The 26,195-nt window shown below is 39.7% G+C and overlaps 1 protein-coding gene across 1 annotated transcript in view; it reads right to left on the reverse strand.

The window, feature by feature from the left end:
• The window catches only part of BLTP1 (bridge-like lipid transfer protein family member 1), a 179,832-nt gene that overhangs the window by 114,819 nt on the left and 38,818 nt on the right, over positions 1–26,195 (reverse strand). The window contains exons 16-24 of the mRNA XM_054717761.1: positions 21,399–21,554; positions 21,046–21,143; positions 18,803–18,981; positions 18,525–18,631; positions 17,427–17,635; positions 13,387–13,614; positions 12,469–12,606; positions 9,072–9,251; positions 7,034–7,162 (exon numbers count right to left, since the gene is read on the reverse strand). Of these exons, the coding sequence (XP_054573736.1) occupies positions 7,034–7,162; positions 9,072–9,251; positions 12,469–12,606; positions 13,387–13,614; positions 17,427–17,635; positions 18,525–18,631; positions 18,803–18,981; positions 21,046–21,143; positions 21,399–21,554 (1,424 nt within the window). The remainder of the gene's footprint in view (positions 1–7,033; positions 7,163–9,071; positions 9,252–12,468; positions 12,607–13,386; positions 13,615–17,426; positions 17,636–18,524; positions 18,632–18,802; positions 18,982–21,045; positions 21,144–21,398; positions 21,555–26,195) is intronic.

A 26,195-nucleotide genomic window follows, 5' to 3' on the forward strand; every position in this document is an offset into this window, starting at 1 on the left:
GACAGCAATACAATCATAGTAGGGGACTTTAAAACACCACTATCACTATTGGACAAATCCTCTAAATAAAAAATCAGCAAAGAAACATCAATCCTAAATGACTCATTAGACCAGATGGAATTAATTGACATCTTCAGAACATTTCACACCAAAGCCACAGAATATACATTCTTCTCAAGTGCACATGGGTCATTTTCAAAGATAGACCATATATTGGGTCACAGGCAAAGTCTCTTCAAATTCAAGAAGATAGAAATCATATCAAGCATCTTCTCAGATCACAGTGGCATAAAACTGGAAATCAACTACAATTAAAAACAATCCAAAAAAATCAAACACATGGAGACTAAATAGCATGCTATTAAACAATGACTGGGTTACCAGAGAGATAAAAGAAGAAATAAAAAACATCATGGCAACAAACGACAATGAAAACACAACAATCCAAAATCTATGGGACACAGCGAAAGCCATCTTGAGAGTGAAGTTCAAAGCTCTACAAGCCTACTGCAAAAAAACAAGAAACAATGGTAATAAATTACCTAACCCTACAACTCAAAGAATTAGAAAGAGAGCAACAAGAAAAGCCCAGTGTAAACAGAAGGAAGGAAATAATAAAGATCAGAGCGGAGAGAAATGACATAGAGACCAAAAAAACAATACAAAAGATCAACAAAACCAAGAGCTGGTTCTTTGAAAGGATAAACAAGATTGATGAACCTCTAGTCAGGCTCACAAAGAAGCAAAGAAAGAGGACCCAAATAAACAAAATCAGAAATGAAAGAGGAGAAATAACAACAGACGCCACCGAAATACAAAGGATTGTTAAAAAATACTATGAACAACTCTATTCCAACAAACTGGACAACCTAGAGGAAATGGACATATTCCTAGAAAAATACAACCTTCCAAAACTCAATCAGGAAGAATCTAAACATCTCAATAGGCCAATAACTATGGAAGAAATTGAAGCAGTCATCAAAAAGCTTCCAGCAAACAAAAGCCCGGGGACAGACGGCTTCACAGGGGAGTTTTACCAAACATTCAAGGAAGAACTAAAACCTATCCTCCTCAGACTATTCCAAACAGTTCAAGAGGAAGGAACACTTCCAAGCTCATTCTATGAAGCCAGCATCACCCTAATACCAAAACAAGATAAAGACAACACAATGAAAGAGAATTACAGGGGGACAAGGGAGATAGATCAACCAAAGGACTTGTGTGCTTGCATATGAGCCTAACCAATGATCACGGACAACAGGGGAGGGGGGGGGGGGGTTGCGTGTGGGGGGGATTGGGAAGGGAACGGGGGGAGGGGGTTGATGACAAATATGTGATACCTTAATCAATAAAGTAATTAAAAAAAAAAAGAGAGAGAGAATTACAGGCCAATATCCCTCATGAACATAGATGCCAAAATCCTTAACAAAATTTTAGCAAATTGGATCCAGCAGTACATCAGAAAGATCATACACCATGACCAAGTAGGATTTATCCCAGGGATGCAAGGATGGTACAATATCCGCAAATCAATAAACGTGATACATCACATAAACAAATTGAGAGATAAAAATCACATAGTCATATCAATTGATTCAGAAAAAGCATCTGAAAAAATCCAACACCCTTTCTTGTTAAAAAACTCTCAGCAAGGTGGGAATAGAAGGATCATACCTCAATATAATAAAAGCCATATATGATAAACCCACAGCCAACATCATACTGAATGGGCAAAAACTAAAACCATTTCCCCTAAGAACAGGAACAAGACAGGGATGTCCACTCTCACCACTCCTATTCAACATAGTACTGGAAGTATTAGCAATTGCAATTAGACAAGAAGAAGAAATAAAAGGCATCCAAATTGGAAAAGAAGAAGTAAAACTGTCCTATTCGCAGATGACATGATATTGTACATAAAAAAAACCCAAAACACTCCATCAAAAAACTATTAGACTTAATAAATGAATTCGGCAATGTTGCAGGATACAAAACTAACACCAAGAAATCTATGGCATTTCTATACACCAATAGTGAACTTACAGAAAGAGAGACTAAAAAAGCAATCCCATTTACCATCGCACCAAAAAAATTAAGATACGTAGGAATAAACTTAACTAAGGAGGTAAAAGATCTATATGCGGAAAACTACAGGACACTGAAAAAAGAGATAGAGGAAGACGTAAACAGATGGAAGAACATACCATGCTCATGGATTGGTAGAATCAACATCATTAAAATGTCATACTACCCAAAGCAATCTATAGATTCAATGCACTCCCCATCAAAATACCAACGGCATATTTCACAGACCTAGAAAGAATTCTCCAAAAATTCATCTAGAATAAAAAAAGACCCCGAATAGCCACAGCAATCCTGAGAAAGAAGAACAAAGTAGGTGGGATCTCAATACCAGATTTCAAGCTGTATTACAAAGCCACTGTTCACAAAACAGCCTGGTTCTGGCACAAAAACAGACATATAGATCAATGGAATAGAATAGAGAACCCAGATATCAACCCAAACCACTAAACTCAATTAATATTTGACAAAGGAGGCATGAACATACAATGGAGTCAAGACAGTCTCTTCAATAAATGGTGCTGAGAAAATTGGACAGATACATGCAATAAAATGAAACTAGACCACCAACTTACACCATACACAAAAATGAACTCAAAATGGATAAAGGACTTAAACATAAAAATACTAGAGGAATCCACAGGCAGAGAAATCTCAGACATATGCCAAAGCAATTTCTTCACCGATACCGCTCCTAGGGCAATGGAAACTAAAGAGAAAATAAACATATGGGACTACATCAAAATAAAAAGCTTTTGTACAGCAAAAGAAACCATCAACAAAACAACAAGAAAGCCCACTGTATGGGAGAACATATTTGCAAATGTTATCACTGATAAAGGTTTAATCTCCAACATCTACAGGGAACTTAAACAACTTAATAAAAGGAAGATAAATGATTCAATAAAAAAAATGGGCAACGGACCTAAATAGAATCTTTTCAAAAGAAGACAGAAGGAAGGCCAAGAGACATATGAAAACATGCTCAAAGTCACTAATTATCCGAGAGATGCAAATCAAAACGACAATGCGGTACCATCTCACACCTATCATCAACAAATCAACAAACGACAAGTGCTGGCGAGGATGCGGAGAAAAAGGAACCCTCATGCACTGTTGGGGGGAATGCAGACTGGTACAGCCACTGTGGAGAACAGTATGGAGTTTCCTCAAAAAACTAAAAATGGAACTCCCATTTGACCCAGTGATCCCACTTCTAGGAATATATCCCAAGAAACTAGAAACACCAATCAGAAAGGATATATGCACCCCTATGTTCATAGCAGCACAATTCACCATAGCTAAGATTTGGAAACAGCCTAAATGCCCATCAGCAGATGAGTGGATTAGAAAACTGTGGTACATCTACACAATGGAATACTACGCTGCTATAAAAAACAGAAGGAATTCTTATCATTTGCAGCAGCATGGATGGACCTGGAGAGCATTATGTTAAGTGAAATAAGCCAGGCAATGAAAGAAAAATACCACATGATCTCACTCATTTATGGAAAATAAAGAACATTATAACCTGATGAACAAAAAGTTAGATACAGAGGCAGTAAAGCACCGAACAGACTGTCAAATTACAGCAGGAAGGCTGGGGAGGGTTGGGGGGAGGGGGGGAAGAGATCACCCAAAGGACTTGTATGCATGCATTTAAGCACAACCAATGGACACAAGACACTGGGGGGGGGGGGGGGGATGAGGACGTGCGACAGGGGGTAGGGGAGGCTGGGGGAAGGTCAATGGGGGAAAAAAAAAGGAGATATATGTACTACTATATGTAATACTTTAAACAATAAAAAAAAAAACTGATAAAAAATATATATATTTACTCCACACAAAGTAGACCTAAGACAAATAAATCTAAAATAACAGGAAGCATGCCCTAGCCAGTGTGGATCAGTGGACAGAGTGTCAGCATGTGGACCAAAGGGTCCCAGGTTCGATTCCAGTCAAGGGCATGTATCTTAGTTGCAGGCTCCTCCCCGGCCCAGAACCAGGGCTCATGCAGGAGGAAACCAATTGATGTGTTTCTCAGACATCGATGTTTCTCTTTGTCTTACCCTCCCTCTTCTACTCTCCCTAAAAATCAATGGAAAACTATTCTCAGGTGAGGATTTATAACAACAAAAATAATCTACATATGTAAAAGCCTAAGCGACTGTCGGACCTTTCGACTGTCCAACTGGTAGCTATGATGCGCAATGACCACCAGTGGGCAGATGCTCAATGCAGGAGCTGCCAAGCAATGACAACTTTGCAGAGTGCCCTCTCATACTCCAGGACCCCTCAGAGGATGTCGGACTGCCGGTTTTGGCCCACCCCTGCAGGCCAGGCTGAGGGACCCCATCTTCCTGAGGGACCTCGCTCACTCTACAGACGCTCTTTGAGCCCTGGTGCCGCCCAGGTGTGGCTGGCCAGGGAGGGACTGCAGGAGGTTGGCTCCAGGGCGTGTCCAGCCCATCTTGCTCAGTCACGCTCCACCAGCCACCTTCTAATTAATATCCTTTAAATGTGCAAAAATCTGTGCACCAGGCTCCTAGTAATAAAATAATATGACAGAAAGCATATCAGTTGCATGGCAGAGCAGCTAACTGCAAAGGGACATGAAGGAACTGAAGGTGATAGAAATGTTCCAGGTCTTCACTGGTGCTAGTGGTTACATCAGTATATATCACATTCATCAAAATGTGAAATGTACAACTTTAAAAGGATAAATTGGACACAGATAATAGGGTGCTTAAAGACTGGGGCAAGGGGCCGGGGATGGGCAGGAGAGGGTCAATGGGGGGGAAAAGGGGACATATGTAATACTTTCAACAATAAAGAATTATTTTAAAAATATATATACACATATTTATGTGTGAGCCTATGTGCATGCCTATATATTGAATACACACACACTTGTAGAAATATACAGTCCATGGGGGGGAGTTGTTTACACGTGGTATTAAAAAAAGGTGAATTTGTTACATATAAATTATGCCTCAATAAAACTGAATGTGACATAAAAGCTTTGAGTCTAAAAAAGAAAAAAGGGCCCTAGCCAGTTTGACTCAGTACTTAGAGCATTGGTCCTCAGGTTGAAGGATCACAGGGTCGATTCTAGTCAAGGGCAGGTACCTCAGTTGCAGGCTCAATCCCCGGTGCCAGATGGGGCTGCAGGCAGGAGGCAACCAATCAATGTGTCTTTCTCACATCGATGTTTCTCTCTCTGTGTCTCTAAAAATAAATGGAAAAAATACTCTCGGGTGAGGATTAACAAAAATATAATAATAATAAATAAGAAAAAAGGGAGGAGACTCCTGTAAGCATGTGTGAATTATCCATAAGAAACTAACTGGCTGACAAATGACTAAGGAATTAATTTCTTGGGGCCTGGCAATGTGTATAGCACAGGAAAAACTAATTTTTTTAATGTTTTTATTTATTTCAGAGAGGAAAGAAGAGGGAGAGAAAGACAGAAACATCAATGATGAGAATCACAGATTGATCGCCCCCTACTGGGGATCAATCTCACAATCCGGGCATGTGCCCTGACCGGGAATTGAACCTCTTTGATTCATAGGTCAACACTCAACCACTGAGCCACACTGGCTAGTCAGGAAAAACTAATTTTTATCACAAATTGTAGCTATTTCCATTATTATTGGTAAATAAGCATGGGTTACAGATTTTTTTGGACATAAAATTAAAAGCAGGATGAATCACATTCAATTATAGTAATATATTAGCAAACAAATATACTTCGTATAGTAAAAGAATAAAGAAAGACACACAGGAAAGAAAATAGAAAAACTAAACAACAGTCATCTCTGTATTATAGAATAGGGTAAGTTATTTTTCTCTTTTGAAACTTCAGTTTTCTGGGTTTTCTGAAATGGGCACACTTCTCCTTGCCCCCTCCAAATGCTCCCCACCCCCAAATTCATAAGGAACAGTATTTACTACAAAATAATAGTCTGCCTGTCATTGTCACAGCACATGGTTTTAAAGGTGCTGTAATGACCGAGTCAAGGTCATGCAATGTTGTGGAAAGAGCATAAATTAAGTCAAGAAAACTGGCAAATGCCCCACACTGCTAATCACACTGCAGAAGAGAGGAGTCTGCAAACAGTGTCACGCAAGGAATCTGAACTTCCTCTGGCTTCAATTTCTAATTCTCTACACAAATATAGAGCCAATCTCAAAGTCTCAGTGCAATAATATCTGAGTATTGACATCAAACATGTAAGAGATAAGATAATTTTCAGCCCTGGCCGGCTTGGCTCAGTGGATAGAGCGTCAGCCTGCGTACTGAAGGGTCCCAGGTTCGATTCTGGCCAAGGGCACATGCCTGGGTTGTGGGCTTGATCCTCGGTAGGGGGTGTGCAGGAGGTGGCCGATCAATGATTTTCTCTCATTACTGATGTTTCTATCTCTCTCTCCTTCTCCCTTCCTCTCTGAAATCAATAAATAAATATATTTAAAAATATATATATATATAATTTTCATATCTCCATTTATTTGTGAATGCGTGTTTTAATAATTACCTCATATTTTATTTTTTAATTGATTTCAGAGAGTAAGAGAGAGGGAGAGAGAAATAGAAATATCAATGATGAGAGAGAATCACTGATCGGCTGCCTCCTGCACACCCGCTACGGGAGATTGAGCCCACAACCTGAGCATGTGCCCTGACTGGGAATCAAACCATGACATTCTGGTTCAGAGATCAACACTCAACCACTGACCACACCGGCCAGGCAATTATCTCCTATTTTAGATACTTACAACTAAATAACAACTGGCTACGATTTGCAAAAGTAATTTTATTAATTTAAAAAATTGAACTATAGTGTTTACTTCGTGCCTATGTGCATTTGCTTTAAAGCTGGTATCCCAATCGGTCATTTTAAAAAGTCCATAAATGTTTATGATGTTGCTATCTTATTTGTCAATATACCTTGGATTCGCAGAACCGACGATCAAGTCCATGTTGACATGTTATTACTGACTTGGGTCTTTCCAGTTCATACTCCCGACACACCACGTGAAAAACAAATGTCTGCCCCCACTCCAAGAGACTAGCCAGCTGCAAAATAAGCAGTACAGGTTGACAACACGTTAGCACACTAAACAAGCACTCGGAGCTCAAAAGCTAATTAAGAATATTAACATAGCTTGAAAGATACCAAGCGCCATCTTACAAATGCTGCTACATAATCCACTTGTTAGTCAATATCATGATTTTTCTACCTTGACATCATTTATAAACTTGTGTTACTTTACATTCATGAATGACAAAATACATTGCCAAAATGAATTAATTTCAACTGAAAAATTCAACTTCTAAAGTACTTTTCTTCAAGGTTATATCTTCCTTCTTATATGACTAACTGGAATCCTCACACCTAGAATTCTCTTCCTAATAATCAACCAAGCTTTAGTGTGAAATTTGAGTATTTAATTATCATATTGAACTACGATTTGGGGAAATCAGGTACTTTGAAGATTCTGTTTGTTTAAGTAAATAAAAGCTTAAGTAAACATATATCAACTCTTCATCATATCTTCAGATCTTAAAAAACCCTAAATTCTATAATTGATTAGAGTTAGTAAACACACTGAGACATGGGTATACATATTATCCCCCCTAAAAAGTACATAATTTAAACTACTGGAAAACATGAATTTCACTTTTAAAACATACAAAGAATGGCATAAACATTAAAAGCACCTAAGGAATCATGAATCTCACAGAAAACAGTGATGCCAAGACTCTACTGCAGAAGAAAGTATTTCATTTTCTAAGAAATGCAATTAATAAACATGTGAGAGTCTAGCAATCCTTAGGTTAAAGGAATCATGTTTAATCTTGCAGGGTTGGAATAGCTCATTAGAAAACAAGCTTTTGTTATATGCTTCAGTTTTTACTTGTAAATGGAGAGACAGGAAATGGTGGATAATAAGGACAGGCTAGTTATGAGGCCAGAGAGCACTGAATATTTTTTGTCCATTTTTATACATTCCATTATGTTTATTTGTATCCATTTCTATAGAAAATATCCCTTTGCAATTCATTCATTTTCCTATTTTTAGAATCTTAATTTTTGCTGTCTCCCAACAATTTCTTTCAGATATAGAAGATACTTCGATTCATTATTCATCTTGTTGCTACTACCAACCTCTCAATTATATGTTTCATACACACTCTGTAACTTTTTATTAAAATTGAGTATGTACATTTCTGCCACATTTCAGTCTTTTGAAATGCCAGATAAGCATGCATATTATCATAAAGATATGGCTCAACAGGTGAAATGTTACAGTAAAATGACTATTCTACTAAATTTCAGTGGTCCATTTCTAGAAGTAAATAATCTTTAAGGCCTCCGAGTCTTCTAAAGACACAGTGGGATGGATGGTGAAAGGAGGGACAAATTATCCAAAGGATCTCAACTAGTCCTCTAAACCAGGCTCACACACCAGTAAATTCGTATCTATTTTTTAAACCAGCACCCCACATCACTAATAGCAGGTACAAATGATGGTATCTTGCTTTGAGACATGACAAGTAAAGAACCATGCTACCTAATCCTTAATATCATAAATGCTAAGAAATACACAAAAAAGCAAAGTTTTTAGAAAATTATTCTATACACTGGGAAAAGAAGATTATTCCAACAGTGGAGAATCAAATAATATAAGCTTAATAATACATATATGTGCAATATATATCTCAGCCTAAGCTTTTCCCAAAGAAAGTTTCAAATTCTTTAAGGTACTATGTAGAACTATATAACATTACACTCATCAGTTTCATGTGGCTCAGAAAAATGAAACTTGTCTGTTATTCATCTATTGCTAAGAAAAATTGTGACTCAGGAATCAGAATGTCATTAGTGGAAATGCAACGGACATTCAAACAACTTGCTCTTGGGGCAGTGGGTGAGTGGAGAAAAGGAAAAGAATGTAGCCGATGGTAACTCTGACACTCGTACCTGTGGTGCCGTGACCTTAGCTGTGAGGCTTCCAGCCTGCACGTCAATTAGCCATGCGTATTCTAGGGAATCGCTTCCCAAAGGAAGACCTTCTGCTGAGAACATGGCATGTGCTCTCAGCTGGAGACCTGACAGATTGATATGACCTTCTTTGAGGGCGTCATCTACAGGGGGTCGCTGCTGAAAACAAGAACAAGATAGTAAGAAATACATACAAGAAAATCGCATTATGATTTCTAGTTGTTTTTTCCCCAGAGACAAACAGTAAAAAACATGCTATCAGGAAAATAAGGCTTCAGGATTCACAAGCTCCTGACACGCCTTTTACCCATGAAAGTCTGAGTAAAGCTTCTCCAGTGACAGTACCCATGAGAGCCCAGCTACAAAGCAAGACAGCAAAGTCCTACAAAAAACGTCGCTCTCTGAGTGGTCCCTGCCTTAAGGAAGAAAAAGAAACCCAGACTTTAACTGGCAGGAAATATAACAGGCCAATGTCTTGCGGGAAGGCAGGAATCATGAGATTAAAATACTAAAAAGAAGAAAATAACAGGGAACAATAAAGATCATTAAGACCATAAAATGAAGAACTAGGCAGGAAGCCGTCTTCCATATAGATTTTGTTAGTAAAGGCATATTTTATTATGTTCTTGTATCAAGACCATGATATGCTACCATGCACCTCACACTTCTCCTTGCAACACTTTTTACACTTGAAAGTATTTATCTTAATGGTAATTCCCTCCATATTTATCTATCCACCAGCTGACTAGGGTAAAGACCATTTCTGCCTTGGTCATCAAGTATCCCACTGCACCTAACTGGGTGACCACAAAAGCAGATACTACTGACCGAGTATCTGCACAGATGACCTCACAGCAGGTCTTAGAGACACCAACACACAGCTATACACTGAGACAGTTCACAGGTATTTCCCAAGCGAGTTTTACTATGGCAGCCTTCTCAGTGTGTGTGTGCAGGCCAACTTACAGTTAGTGTTCCTTGTTTCAACACATTTGTGGAAATGTGTCCTTAAAAATTGTTTTAAGGAAAAGGGCTAAAAAATCTAATTCATAAGGACTTCTTAGAAGGAAGTTTCAAATTATGACTATAATACACCTCTAGAATTTCTAATAAATGTTTTATTTTATTTTCATCTAAGTTGTTTAACCATATGTAAAATCACCTAACTTTTCCAGGTCTCAGTTTCCTTGCTTTATCTGAGGGAGTAGGGGAGAATGGTCAGTAAAGATCTTTTCTGGCACAGAGATTCCATAATTCTCAGTATAAAATTTTTCATAGTTTTTTTTAAGCTTAAAAATACATGTGGAAATGGGTCTGTCCTAAAGGTGTAGCCTACCTAGTACACTAATAAAGGTTATATTCTAAGTTTGTATTACAGCTTGTATCATGTAATGGGGTGAATGGTATCCCCCAAAAGGTATGTTCAAGTCCCAAGCCCATGTACCTGTGAATGTGACTTTATTTGGACACAGGATAGGGTCTTAGCAGATGTAATCAAGTCAAAATGAGATTTCATTGGATTAGGGATTCCCTCTTAGACATGTCTTAGTAAGAGAAAAATGGGGACACACAGACACATGAATGCCACATGAATATGGAAGCAGAACTTGAGTGAAGTGTCTACAAGACAAGTAATGCCAAGGACTGCTAGCAACCAGCAAAAGCTGGAAGAGGCAAAGCATATCCTCACCTGCAGCTCTCAGAGAGAACATGGCCCACCAACACCTGGGTTCAGACCTCTAGGCTTTAGAACTGTGAGAGAATAAATTTCTGTTGTTTCAAGCCACCCAAAGTGGGATACTTTGCTACAGGAGCCCAAGGAAACCAATATGCATCAAAAGATGACCATGAAGTAGAATGTGTAGTTTCCTAAGTCGGACACAATAATCCATCCATCGCTTTAGATCAGGGGTGGGGAAAGTCCAGTCTGTGGGACTTGACCTCTCATAATGAGCTCAATAAAATGTTTTTTATATCTGGTCCAGTCTTTTGAGAATGTAGTGATGGAAATAAAACTTCAAGTGTCACCAGGTATTCATAAGAAACCAGATATTCAGCTAAGATTTTCAGAACTCAGCCATCAGGAGATACTTCCCTTCACCCTTATTAATTTCCTCAATAGATTGAAAACAAGGAGATCGCCTTCCTCTCCACACACTCACCCCTCAGAATTTAAAAAAATACATCAACCAATTCTAATGATCCACTAATTAGAGAACAAGAGTTGTTTTTAAGGTTCCTGCAGCAAGCTAAAATAAAAGTGTTGTGCAAGTGAGATCTTTCTGATGATAGCACAGTGTTGCATCCTAATTTCAGTGACAATCTATATGGGGTGAGTAGACACACAATATGCACACCCATTGCACCACTGTCAACTTCCTGGTTTGATATTGCACTATAATTATGTACAAGGTCAACATGGGGAAACTGGGGGAAAGGTATACAGGAACTCACTGTACTAACTTTGCAACTTCCTGTGAATCTATTATTATTTTGAAATAAAATTTTTAAAAAGGAAGCACATTTTGAGGCAAAAGAAGAATGTAGTGTTAGTTTCAGCTACAATGTATATATGAAAATATAAATTAAAATTCTATGTAGGAAAATATAATCATTTATGGCAAAACAGTGAAAAGGAGGTATGCTATTAGAAACAAGACGATCAATTACTACACAGAATCCACCATCCATTGATAATCTGAGGTATCAGGTTCACCTTCCCACCTACATATTTACCTGGCCTTGTATTAATTCATTTATATTTCTAAAAGTAGAAAAAAGCCCTAAAGTAACGGTAGAAAGAGAAGCCATCTGACATTAAAAAGTAATAATTATGAAGTGATAATCCACCCAGGAATATAAATTATTCCCATGTGATGAATGTCATTGGCTCTCTTCCAAAACAGCCCCAGGGATACAGTGAAAGCATTAACAAAGTATCTTGTAGGTATGTCAGATGAAAAGAATAAATCATTGGCCATGCAGATATGCATGTTTTGAAGATTTATGGTACTGGTTAATAGTAATACTTAGGTTGTGATTGTCAGCAGAATCCACCAATATTTTCTACATTTTTCCCCTTCCATAAATAAATGAGAAAGTTATGAAGTATTTATTTCCATTTCTAAAAACAATAGATATAATATATAATTGTCTGGGACCACATAAACAGGGAAAGCAGAAAGAAAATGAAACAGGTTCTTGAAAAACTCTCATACATCCATACACACATACAAAACTTCTTACTATGGTTAAATGAAACGTCTCTAGTTTACAGAGCTGTAGACTCCATGCACTGAAGCTAACACATTGTTTTCACCCTATAAAGAGTAACAAGAAATTTCTAAGTCTCTACCACGACTCACTTTCACGTTACCTGATAGTTGTCACTGACGAACACACTCAGGGGTGACAGCACAAGCTGCAGCATGGTCTCTCTAAATCCTTTTTTCATTTCAAAACACAGTCTTTCCAAGAAAGCTGTGGGACACTCAGGACCATCGGCAGTTCCATGCTAAAGTCAAACAAAACCCCATAATCAAAATATAGAAAAAGGCGAAGACCAGGAAAGTACAAGAAAATAAAAACTGTATTTATATGATTAAGAGATTTTGAATTTTAAAAAGAGAAACAGTGCTTTACTGATAAATACAAGTCACTGGTACCCCAGTAAGGACATTAGGTCCACTAAGCACAGAGGTGGCCTCTCTGCTGTGCAGCCCTAGGTACACAGCATGGAGCCGGTAGGCAGCCTAAAGCTCAGGGCCACCCCACCACATCTGGCCTGGCTCCAATGGCCATGGGTTCTTTGGTGAATATAATCCTGTTCCTAGTCAGCCCCAACAGGCCCACAGTCATCTTTGGAGTGAAACAGGATTCAATGCTGGATCCAAAACTGCAGGAGCACAATTCCACCTCCAGGTCAAGCCTGAATCTTGATTTTGTAATAGGTCCACCATGAGGCCCCATGAGGTCTGGAGTTGGAGATGAAGACTAACAAAATGTAAAATCCTAGAATATCCTTCAAGCTAACTGTATATATATCAAAATGTTCTGGTCACACAGAACAACAAAGAAGAAACGCAAGTGAAAGGAGAAAGAGTAAAATTATAAATGATCAAGTAATCACATTCTGAAGAAAATAAGCTAGCTTTATAGAGATAAAAGGATAAATTTAGAAGTTTTTAATCTGAATTTTTCTATAATTATATGTGTGTGCCCACATACATAGAGTTTCCTATGCTGGGTCAATTTCACATGATATTCCAGACTATTTTGATAAGTAAACACTTACAACAGGCAGACGCCCATGAACTTTGTACAAATTTACAAGAACGGTAATATCCCATGGACGCAAGGACAGCGGATGAATTGACTTGGCTGAACTTTCATTTTCCTTTCTATCACCTTCCATTCCGACTGCAGTCCATCCAGAGCTGGATGATGTTGACAGGGACAGAACCGGACTTGAAATAACCTCTTCAAAATCCATATACATGTCATCTTCCCCAAAGTAGTTTTCCTATAAATATTAAGAACAAATGGCTATCAAAAGAGATATGTAACAATAACTTCTCACCTTACAGCCTCAAGTTTATAAACTAAGCATTTCCCTAACCTATTTTATTTCATTAAAAGCATCTGGTCTGTTTCCTTAAAATGGAAAACAGGATGCACATATTTAAGGCATATGCTTACTTGGCTGCTTATCAAGTAAATATTCTATAGCAAAAAAAAAAACCAAACACCCAAAGTTACAGAAGTTTATGTAGTAAAGCTTCATGATAATACCACCTCCAATTATAGCAAAAACTTGCAACCTACATCCCAGAAGAAATCTTTGAAGATTTAAAAGGTTCAACAGTTGTCAACTGTACTTCTCAGAGTGTAGAGCAAATAATACTCAGAGACATCATTTGGGGGAAGCAGATCACTTCGCTGAAAATCAATTTGGCTAAATCCAACTAGCTAAATACTACAATTCATATATTCCAGTTAGAATATTTATCAGGAATGTTTTAACAGTTTAATAAGAATGTCCAATTTTGGTTATTGCTAACAAAAACATGTGTTATAAAACAGTTACCAAAACTTCCTTTCACATAGTTCATCCTGGTTTCTTATGCATTAACTAGTGGCCCGGTGCACAAAACTCATGCACATTAAAAGGGAACTAATTAGAGGAAATACTTTAATATTGCTATTTGCCCTTTCTCTATAATAGAAGTGTCCAGCTGGCCCCACCCCCATTGGGCAACACCAAGACCTGGCTGGCCCCACCCCTGTCAAGCCCCGCCGGGTGGGGGACGCAGTCTCACATCCTGGCACTGGGGCAGGGGGCGCGGGGCACGACCACAGGTCCCCCAGCCCAGTGCTAGAGCAGGGGGCATGGCCTCGTCGGGGCATGGCTTCAGGTCCCCCTCCCTGGCCCGATGCCACACAGCCTCAGGTCCCTGCTATGACAGTGTGATGGCGTGATGACCATTTGCATATTAGCCTTTTATGATGATGATTAGTGTTCCCACTACTAATAATATTCTGTTTCTTTGCATCAGATTTTATTTTTAATTAAAATATTTTTCTTCCCATTTATTTTGTATTTTGTCTATTTGATCTGTCAGTATTAAGCAAAAGTTGTTAAAATATTCCTGTTAACACTGTTAACTATATTTGTTCAATATTAGAAACAAATCAATGTTTGGTAAATTCTGCATTCTGGTTATTGACATTTGTTTTCTGGCTAGGATTCCAGACATCAGGTCAATTACTATCTTTTCATATAGTGCCTGGACTATAAAAATCCCAAACTACTGACTCACAACACCAGCACTTTTTCTTCTGTTTCCTGCCTCTAAATAATACAGGTCCTACTTAGAATCTGCTTGACATGAGATTTTAGGTACCTTCTAAACCATTCAACTAGCACTTCTCCTCCCAGTCTTGGCTAGCAAACCTTGACTGTCTTTCCCTGCCCAGCCCTGATCATCCCAGACCTTCCCAGAACCTTGTGTGTTATGGGTTCTGCTAGCTAAGCATTTGCTATCCCAGCCTCTGCAGCAATGAGATCACAAAAGGAAGTGTGTAAGGAAGCACTGATGAAACTAGACTCACACATGGAACGCTACTGCTCATGAGTGTTAGGGTTTGGATAATTAATCTCTCTTTGTTTGTCAGATGTAGTAAACAACCAAAGTAAATTTGAAAAATCTTGGGAAAATGCAAAATTTCATGACAATAATGTCAGTTTCAATGGATAACTGCTCAAGTCTCCGGTAAACCTCTCAGTGATAAGTAAGGATCTGGAAGGCTTAGTTACCTATGAAGAAGAATAAATCAGTAAAAATTACTGATGACTTCTGGTGACATTTTAAAAGTATGAGCTGAATATCAAAAGAATAAGAGTGACATCTAGAAAACTGATGAAGTCCTCACCCATTGTTCTTAAAGTAGCCTCTCTTCATAATCATGTTAAAGACACCAACCTCTAAGTGCTCTCACACTGTAGTCATTCAAGTTCAGTGAAAGAATTACACCAAAATTAATCAATACTTGATTTAGTCCTTACTCAAAAAATAGTGCATATTTCTTCAGAACCTAAATTTGTGATATTCTGAAATAAACTTATTTACATATATTTGCTTCAATTGTTAAGATGGAGCTCCAAACAAACCTTTGATTAATTACCATGAAATAAAGTTGTCCGTTTTTAATGGTTTCACTTGAGGTAGACTTTTCCTGGTACCGATTACCCTCAGATAAAAGATTAACTTGTACTTATATTACTACATTAAGTACAATGTGTTAAAATTTTGTCCACCCATGTCCATCCTGCTTTATCCCTCCTAACTTTTCTCCTTGAGAGCAGATGCAATATTTCTATCTCTAGCAGCTAGCACTACTCCTAGAACATGCTAAATGTTCAAAACAATGACAAACTGAGGAGTACACTACTTTAATAAATAATTTTATAATTAATCTAGTACTATCTATACTATCCTACATAATAACAGGCTAATATGCAAATCGACCAAACGGCAGAACGACCAGTTGCTATGATGCACACGGATCACCAGGGGGCAGACGCTCAATGCAGAGGCTGACCCCTGGTGGTCAATGCACTCACACGGGGTGGGGGGGTTGCCACTCAGCCAGAAGCCAGGCTCATGGCTGATGAACGCAGCAGCAGCAGCGCTGAGGACCCCTCAGGGGATGTCCGACTGCCGGCTTAGGTCCACTACCCAGGCGCAGGCCAGACTGAGGGGATCCCCCCCCCCCCAGTGCATGAATGTCATGCACTGGGCATCTAGTGTGTACACAAACACACACACACACACACACACATACACACACACACACGAGGCCCAGTGCATAAATTTGTGCATGGGTGGGGTCCGGCTGGCCTGCCCTGATGGGGATCCATCAGGGGTGGGGCCAGCTGGAGTAAGGGGCCACAGGCAGTTGGCCGGCCGGCCCCATCCCCAATCAGGGTGTTGGGGGCTGACCGGGGGTGGGGCTGGCTGGGGGAGGGGCCAAGAGAGGGCTCCAGGGCGTGTCCAGCCTGTCTCAGTCCTGATCGGCAGAACCACAGCAGCAAGCTAACCTACCAGTTGAAACATCTGCCCCCTGGTGGTCAGTGCATGTCATAGCGACTGGTAAACCTGTTGACTCTCTGCCCCCCTGGTGGTCAGTGCACATCATAGCGAACAGTTGAGTGACCTTAGCATATCATTAGCATATTACGCTTTGATTGGTTGAACAGACAACCGGACACTTAGCATATTAGGCTTTTATTATATAGGATACATATATATATGTATATATGTACATATATACATATATATAAAATATATAATCTATTCTCAACATATATAATATATTCTCAACACTTTAAATCATCCAATTGGCTATTGCAAATGGTCTCAATTTCAATTAGATAATAACTGCTTTGCATACATCTACACTAATAAAAGAGTAAGATACAAATTGACCATACCTTCACAACATCCACCAGCCAATCAGGAGTGAGTATGCAAATTAACCCAACAAAGATGGCAGATTAATTTGCATACTCAGGCACCGAGTGGCCGGGGGCAGGGCGGGGCGCTTGCATCATCACCATGGCGACGACGCAGGCGTCCTGCATTGCCCCAGCCGCTCCAGGCTTCTGGGCAGCGTGGGAAGGCGGAAAGGCGGCTCCAGGCCAGAGCGAAAAGGTGCTCCGGCCGAGTGAAGGCGGTACCGGCAGCCAGGGGAAGGAAGGCCCATTCTTGCATGAATCTTCATGCATTGGGCCTCTAGTTTAAAAATATGCAAGTTCTTTTAAAAAAATCATACCTTTATACAAAAAAAAGCATTTAATAGTGGTCCATAGAGAGTTATCTGAGAGTCTGGAGAAAGTTCCATCTCCACATGCAGTTTATCAGGTGGCAGCTCAGAGGGGTCAACAGGTGGGCGGGAAGAAGTAGAGGGAGAAGAAACGACTCGGTCTGACGTCTTCTGGGATGGCCTCAATACAGACAGCATTGTTTCTTCCATTTCTGACACTGGGATAAATTCAGAAACAAAAAGTTTGGTGATGGGAGGAAAGGGCCTCTTAGAAGTTCTTCAAGGCAAATATGAAAGCAATTAACTGTGATATAATACATATAGCATATAATGAAAACAAACCTGAAAAACTAATAAGAATGCAAAATAGACTTCGTTGAAATATGTGCAGAAATACATGAATCAGACTGCACAGAATCAATGAAAAATTTCTGTTAACGTCAAGTCCCTGCAACATAAATTTGGGTCATTATTAGGTTTTAACTATACTTGGGCATTAAAGTACAGTTGTTTTCCTTTAAACAGCTATTCAAATACAATGCGATGTTACCAAGCTCCATACATAGGAACAATTTTGAAAACTATTCTTTAAGACGTAACTCACTGGAATAATACAAAGGAGTAATCACTGACTCTAATTCCATTTTGGACCCCAATTATAAGGTGCATAAGCTTCAGGATAACTATGGTAGTTATCAAATGCATTAAAGAAACTAACACTTCCAAAATCAAGTACTTTAAATATATAGTTTGACATACACATTGTTGTTATTTCAGCTCTGCTGCTTCTAGAGGGACAGACCTGAGAAAATTAGGTAATTGCTTTTTCTGAGCATATTTCCTTAACTCTACAATTATAATGTCAATATCTAGCTCATAGTTGTTGTAAGGATCAAATGAGATAATGCAAGCCAGGAAACAGCTTGGCCTACTAGTTTATACATAGTAAATGCTCAATGAAAGTTAGCTATAATTATACCAAAATCCTTAAAATATTTTAATGTATACAATTATGTCAAAAGAACAGATGCATTTTTTTGTATCTTTGATGAATATCAGTAATAACACCAGATGTTTCAAAGTACAAATTATATAAAAAACACTTACATGATTGTTTTAGCTGCTCATCTGCTTTCTGTGGGTAAACTGGATGCCATGTATAATCAATTGTAAGCATGACACTTGGGACAGTCCAACATTCAACCCAACCAGCCCTTTAAAGGTAAAGAATAAATAAAGTTTCTAGTCAGGTACTTATTCCTTTCATTATATACACACAACAGGTACAGATAATCAAAGTTATTATTATTCTTGGAAAGACTCTGAAGAATAGTTTTTCCACATAAAAACACAAGATACTTAAGTCCCTCCTGTTAGGTACTCACTTTTCTTGAGTAAGGTTCCGCCATTTGGGTTTAACTGTTTTCTGGCTGCTCTGACACTCAGCAGGAAGACCAGTGTCATGAGTCATTTTATTTGGGTGGCAATTCTTTACCAGCATAAATAATGAATATTTACTAGGGTGACAATCTGGTAGAAACAGATGAAGATCAACATCTTCTCCCTAAAAAATAATTTATAATAACCCACAGTAATAAAATAGGTACATAAACATGTTAAGTTACTATTTTCAGCCAAACCTCTCCGTAATAATCTTGAGAATAATTTTTTTTAAAAAAGAAACCATAAATTCCAAATGGCAGATTTAACATTGAACAGTCAGATAAATAACTGGAGTAAGATTTTACAGAGTAAAACTACATTCTGATTACAATGTTAAGAAAAAAGTTAGGATAATAAACAGTATAGTTTCCACAAAACAGTAAAAAGATTATCTTCAGCCCTAGCTGGTTTGGCTCAGTGGATCGAGTTTTGGCCCACAGACTGAAGGATCCCAGGTTTGATTCTGATCAAGGGCACATACCTCAGTTGCAGGCTCAACCCTATGCAGGAGGCAATCAATCTATATGTCTCTCACATCGATGTTTCTCTCCCTCTGTCTCTCCCCCTCCCTTCCACTCTGTCTAAAAATCTATGGGAAAAAAATATCCTCAGGTAAGGATTAACAAAAACAAAAAAAAAGATATCTTCAATGGGTAAACATGAATATTTCACATGTAATTCAGTAAAATATAGAAAATTGTCTCACTAATATAAGCTCAGGTGGAATATGTTCTGTATTTTTACTAATTTTTAAAACATGATTGTCTCGCCCTAACCGGTGTGGCTCAGTGGATAGAGCATCGGCCTGCCGACTGAAAGGTCCCAGGTTCGATTCCGGTCAAGGGCAAGTACCTGGGTTGTGGGCACATCCCCAGTAGGAGGTGAGCAGGAGGCAGCTGATCGATGGTTCTCTCTCATCGATGTTTCTAACTCTCTATCCCTCTCCCTTCCTCTATGTAAAAAAAATCAATAAAATATATATTTTTTAAAAACATGATTGTCTCTTTTGATTCTAATAACTCTTGATTCTTCAACTGACTTTTAGGAATTCTGAATTGGTGTATCAAAGGATCTTCATTCAGCTTCACTTCTGTCCTTTTATTAGTAGGTTCCCTAATCTTTTTTCATCCTGATGCCTGGTTTCTTAATAAGCAGCACAGTAGAGTAGAACCCTAAGCCCTATTGCCTGGGTTCAAATTCCACCTCGGCCACTCACTAGCTACATAACTAGTTACTAAACTCGGCTCCTCAGTCTCCTAGTCCAGTGGTCGGCAAACTCATTAGTCAACAGAGCCAAATATCAACAGTACAACGATTGAAATTTCTTTTGAGAGCCAAATTTTTTATACTTAAACTATATAGGTAGGTACATGGTTATTAACTTAAATTAGGGTACTCCTAAGCTGGCCTTTGCTAAAAACTCAAGGGGCCAAAGAGCCGCATGTGGCTCACAAGCCGCAGTTTGCTGACCACTGTCCTAGTCCATAAATGCAGATAATAATAACACCTGCCTCAAGAGGGTTGTTCTCAGAATAAAATGAGTGACTACAGATGAGCACTGGAAATAGTGTCTGGCACATACAAAATGATTAACAGGTATTAGCTGCTTTTATTATTGTTGTTATTTTTTATCACATAACCTCCATCGATACTACAACTACTACTGACTGCTTGTGCCCTCAAATTAGGCATTTCACAAAATTCTGACTGCATACAAGCTGGCTTTTAGATAAAAAGAAGAAAGTTATTTGTGGCTATTGCTTGAGTTTATGGTTACAATGAGGAATGACATATAGGGAAGTATAAAATCTAGTGCATAAACATAGTAAACATTACAGCTAGAAGGGGTGCTTAAAAGAACATAGATCAGCCTCAAAGGTTAAGAAATAATCAACTCAGAATTGTTTCCTTATTGCCCCACTTCCTTGGGAAAGCTGGAAAACTCAGGCGAATGGCAGAACACTATAGTCAACTACAAAAAAGAGACAAGGGCCATTCTGTGCCACAAACGTTAGTGAGCAATGGAGGAAAGCTAAACTATTTCCGGGTGCCCAGGGGACAGAGGTAGAGGGATGAGGTTGGGGGCGGGGGGGGCGGGGGTGCTGAGAAGGGGTGGGGTAAGCTTTGGGAAATCCAACTTACTAACAAACCTTGTGGGATAAATAATGCATCCAACTATACGTACTCTTAGGGAGAACTTGGTATTACACGTAACTGGAACAAAGTCCGTAAACGGCAAAGAGAAATCAATATTTAGTGTTTCTCCACAGGCTGCCAGATATACTATAAAAAAAGAAAAAAAATTACTTTTAACTTCAATAAATTTTTAAATAAAAATTGCCTTAAATATATACCTAAACAAAATTAAGTTTAAGACTATATGTTTAGTCCAGTACAAACTCTGAAATACTTCACTGAGAGTCTCACAAAATAATGGGAAAAATTCCAGTATCTATCACAACTATATAATCAATATCAATTTGTTGGCATTTGTCTTAATGAACAAAATACTCAACCTAATTTTTTACAAGTTCTTACCATTTTCCTGTTGTTTAGTGGAACAGTCAATCCAGTTGTGTTGATTAGCAGCCCAAATCATTTCAAATTGATGAAACATTATTTTAAAATTCCATGTATACGGAACAAATGAAAAAATGTCTGGAGCATTATCACTAGACCAGTCCTGAATTAAATCTAAAGTTATCAGGATGGGAGACAGAAATTAAAATTAAGTGAAATTCAGAAAACAAATTGTAAAAATTCTAACACCAGTCAAAAATGAATTTTTCATTTATAACTAAAAAGAACTCTTATACTGAAATATTAAAAGGTGATTAAAGAAACTGTAGAAGATTAAAGAGAGAAACATCACCTGTTATTCCACTACCCACACATCCAACAATGAGGATACATTTCCTTCTAGATTTTTTTCTATGTAGATTTTACACTATCTTATATCCTCCTATGAGAAATGTATGCTTGACTATTTAATTGTACCCTATCCTGTATATTTTTAAAATATATTTTTATTGATTTCAGGGAGGAAAGGAGAGGGAGAGATAAACACCAATGATGAGAGAGAATCACTGATTGGCTGCCTCCTGCATGCCCCCTACTGGGATTGAGCCTGCAACCTGGGCATGTACCCTGACTGAGAATTGAACCTGTGACCTCCTGGTTCATAGGTTGACCCTCAACCACTGAACCACACCAGCTGGACTGTGTATTTCTTTTTATCTCTTTCTCTCCCTCCTTGTTTCTGTCTTTTTTGGGGGTGATAGGGGGGACAGCTTGATAATTGGTAACTGGAGGATGCCATCTCATTTAATTGAATTTCTTAAGTGTAATAGGGTTGACCATTTTTCCTGTTGTTTTATTCATTAAATACCCACAGAGTGTCTATTGTGTGTCAGACTCTGTTCTAGACTCTGATGAACAAAACACAGACTTGGCCTTGTAAGAATTTACAGTCAGTTATTTTTGTTGATTGTTTATTTGTTGTACTGCTAATTTGTATGGTCTGGTTGTTGATTTCAAAATTGTGTTCCTATAATTAGTGTACCTATCCTTTGGTATCTTTATTTTATTTTAACCTCAATAGGTAAAAGCTCCTTATGTCGATGTTTCTCTGTGTGTCTCTCTCTCCCCACCCTTCCTTTCACTCTAAAATCCAATAGAAAAAATATCCTCACTCCTCAGGTGAGAATTAAAAATAAAAACAGTAATAACAATAATAATAATAATAGGTAGCTCTATCCAGTTTGGCTCAGTGGATAGAGCATTGGCCTGTGAACTGAAGAGTCCCAGGTTTGATTCCAGTCAAGGGCATGTACCTCAGTTGCAGACTCCCAGACCTGGTCAGGGGGCATGCAAGAGGCAACCAATCAATGTGTCTCTCTCACATCGGTGTTTCTGTTTCTCCTTCTCCCTTCCACTCTCTCTAAAAATCAATGGAAAAAATATCCTTGGGTGAGTATTAAAAAATACATAATAATAATAGGTAAAATTAATTAAATATTTAAAGTAGTCTTCTTTAAATTTTAATGGAAATTTATACTAAAAAGTATTAGACTCAATAATGATATCAGATGTCAAATTTATCTATCTATCTATCTATATATATATATATATATATACACACATATATATATATAAAAGCCTAAGCGACCATTGCAACCGAACGGACAACCAAACAGGCTGCGTTGGGCGACTAGGCTGGCAGGGAAGTTAGTGAGGGGCAACCAAACAACTGAACAAGCAGGCTGCGTGGGGTGACCAGGCCGGCAGGGGGATTGGTGAGGGGTGACCAAACGACCGAGCAGCAGGCTGCATGGGGCGGCCAGGCCCCCAGGGGGGGAAGTTGGGGGCGACAAGGCCAGCAGAGGGGGGCAGTAAGGGGTGACCAAGCCGGCAGAGGGGGGCGGTGAGGGGTGACCAGGCCGGCGGTGGGGGGGGGGGGGGCAGTTGGGGGAGACCAGGCTGGTATGGGGGGCAGTAAGGGGCAACCAGGCTGGTTGGGGGGGGGGCAGTTAGGGGCGACCAGGCCAGCAGAGTGGGGCAGTTGGGGACAACCAGGCTGGCGGGGGGGGCAGTAAGGGGCAACCAGGCCAGTGAGGGGGGAGAGTTGGGGGCAACTAGGCTGGCAGGGGGGCAGTTGGGGGTGACCAGGCCAGCAGGGGGTGCAGTTAGGAACGATCAGGCAGACAGGCAGGTGAGCAGTTAGGAGCCAGTGGTCCCGTGTTGGAAGCTGCCCATTGCCTTCACTAGCAGAAAGAAGTGGACAAGGAGTCCGGAAGGCTGGTTAACCTTGAAGGCTCTGGCAAGGGTCAGAGCCAAGCACCTACTGTCTAGTTGAGACAAAGGGAGCTGAAGCAACTTCCACCTTTTAGTCTTATGTAAATCCTTGCTGATGGGCTATCATGGAGCTATTACTGGAATTGCCTGCCTAAGAGCTATGGGTGGATCCCAAACCCGAATAAAAGGGATCGCAAGGCCAGAGAAAAGCGGAGTTCTTGGTCTTGAGCTGGGCTCCAGCCTGGCCCCCAATATTTCCAAATTAATATTTTCTAGTCTCTTTCATTTGCGTGCAGCCTCCTCCAGAACCCAAACCCTGAACCTGAACCCTGAACCACACGGGACGTGGGGAGCGGGGGGATACAATACAGTCCCGGATTGTGAGAGGAATGTCCAACTGCCGGTTAAGGCCCGATGATCGGGCCTAAACTGGCAGTTGGACATCCCCCGAGGGGTCCCGGTTTGGAGAGGGTGCAGGCTAGGCTGAGGGAACTCCCCCCGAAATGAATTTCGTGCACCGGGCCTCTAGTCTTATATAATACTAGAGGCCCGGTGCACGAAATTCATACACGGGGGTGTGTGTCCCTCAGCCCAGCCTGCACCCTCTCCAATCTGGGACCCCTCGAGGGATGTCTGACTGCATGTCATGACGGGAAGTCAGACATCCTCTCACAATCCAGGACTGCTGGCTCCCAACTGCTCACCTGTCTGCCTTCCTGATTGCCCCTAACTGCTTCTGCCTGCCAGCCTGATCACCCCCTAACCACTCCCCTGCCAGCCAGATTGATATCTACCTGCTCCCCTGCCAGCCTGATTGCCCCTAACTGCCCTGCTCTGCAGGCCTGGTCACCCCTAACTGCCATCCTCTGGAGGCTTGGTCCCCCCCCCTCCACAACTGCTCTCCCCTGTAGGTCTTGGTCCCCCCCCAACTGCCCTGCCCTTCCCTGCAGGCCCAGTCATCCCCAACTTCCCTCCTCTGCTGGCCTGGTCACCACTAACTGCCCTCTCCTGCAGGCTTGATCACCCCCAACTGCCCTCCCTGGCAGGCTTGGTCCCTCCCAACTGCCCTCCCTTGCAGGCCTGGTCCCTCCCAACTGCCCTCCCCTGCTGGCCTGATCCCTCCCAACTGCCCTTCCCTGCTGGCCATCTTGTGTCCACATGGGGGCAGCCATCTTTGATCACATGGGTACAGCCAACTTGTGTATTGGAGTAATGGTCAATTTGCATATTACTCTTTTATTAGATAGGATCATAGGAACTCATTTAAAAGTCAATGTATATATGTTTGTGTAAGATATTAGAAATTCCTCTTAATAAAATAATACATTTAATATCAAAAGTTATAATAATTTAAATTAATACTAGTAAGATGTAGAGTTTTACTATGTCAACAACAAAAATCATATGGCTATTAACCTGGTCTATGAATAGAGAAAGGAAAATTCCATTTATTAATTTTATCTTAAATGTATTTTTTTAATATATTTTATTGATTTTTTTATACAGAGAGGGAGAGGGATAGAGAGCTAGAAACATCAAAGAGAGAGAAACATCAATCAGCCGCCTCCTCCACACCCCCCCACGGGGGATGTGCCAGCAACCAAGGTACATGCCCTTGACCGGAATCGAACCTGGGACCCTTGAGTCTGCAGGCCAACGCTCTATCCACTGAGCCAAACCGGTTTCGGCTTAAATGTATTTTTACTTAACAAGCAAAGACAGTGGTTCACCATACCTTATATTATCTTACTTCTACATGCCACCCTACCTAACTAATGGGACTCATCCCTACCTTCTAACTATTCTGTAGCACAATGTCTAGCAGCTGGGAGATGCCCAAAAGCCATCTCTGGAACTAACCAAGTCCACAATACAAATCCATCATTCATCAAGCTGATTTTATCACTTTTCTCTCAGAAACATTTTTGATTCTGCACTTTTACTCAAACTATTCATCCTACCTAAAATAAATACACTCTTTGTTACCCTTTCTTCTGAAGGAAAACTCTAACCATCTTTAATAACAGCATCATACTATAGAGAGAGCACAGGGTGTACAGTTGAATAATTGTTCTTAAATGTCTCTTCCACTAACTAGTGATAGAGGAATACAAGGAAGAAAGGGAGGGAGGGAGGGTGGGCCATTGTAGCAATCAATCAAGCAAATATTAGGTGCTCTGGGACAGCCACCGACCCTGGCAAATCAGACCAACTCTGTTTAGCTAAACTTGTCACAGAAGTCTCAATAAACGTAACTTGTTTTCATATAGAAATATTTATGTTACTTAGAGACCAAGACTACATGTATGCATCTTATGAAATATGAGTAGCTATCGTAATATGCTGCAAAAAATGAAGGAATTTTCTGACTAATGACAACACCAATTAATTTGTCCATGCCAAGAAGAAAGTAGGGGCTCCCAATACAAACATAGCATATTTGACTACTTGAATATACTGTTTGTAGATTACAATAATCAAAACAAAATCATGAAGCCATGCTGATGCCTAATTCAGGAAGAGAAATTGATTCACCTTCCC

Source organism: Eptesicus fuscus, chromosome 6 (assembly GCF_027574615.1).
Source record: "Eptesicus fuscus isolate TK198812 chromosome 6, DD_ASM_mEF_20220401, whole genome shotgun sequence".
In the NCBI taxonomy this organism is placed as follows: Eukaryota; Metazoa; Chordata; class Mammalia; order Chiroptera; family Vespertilionidae; genus Eptesicus; species Eptesicus fuscus.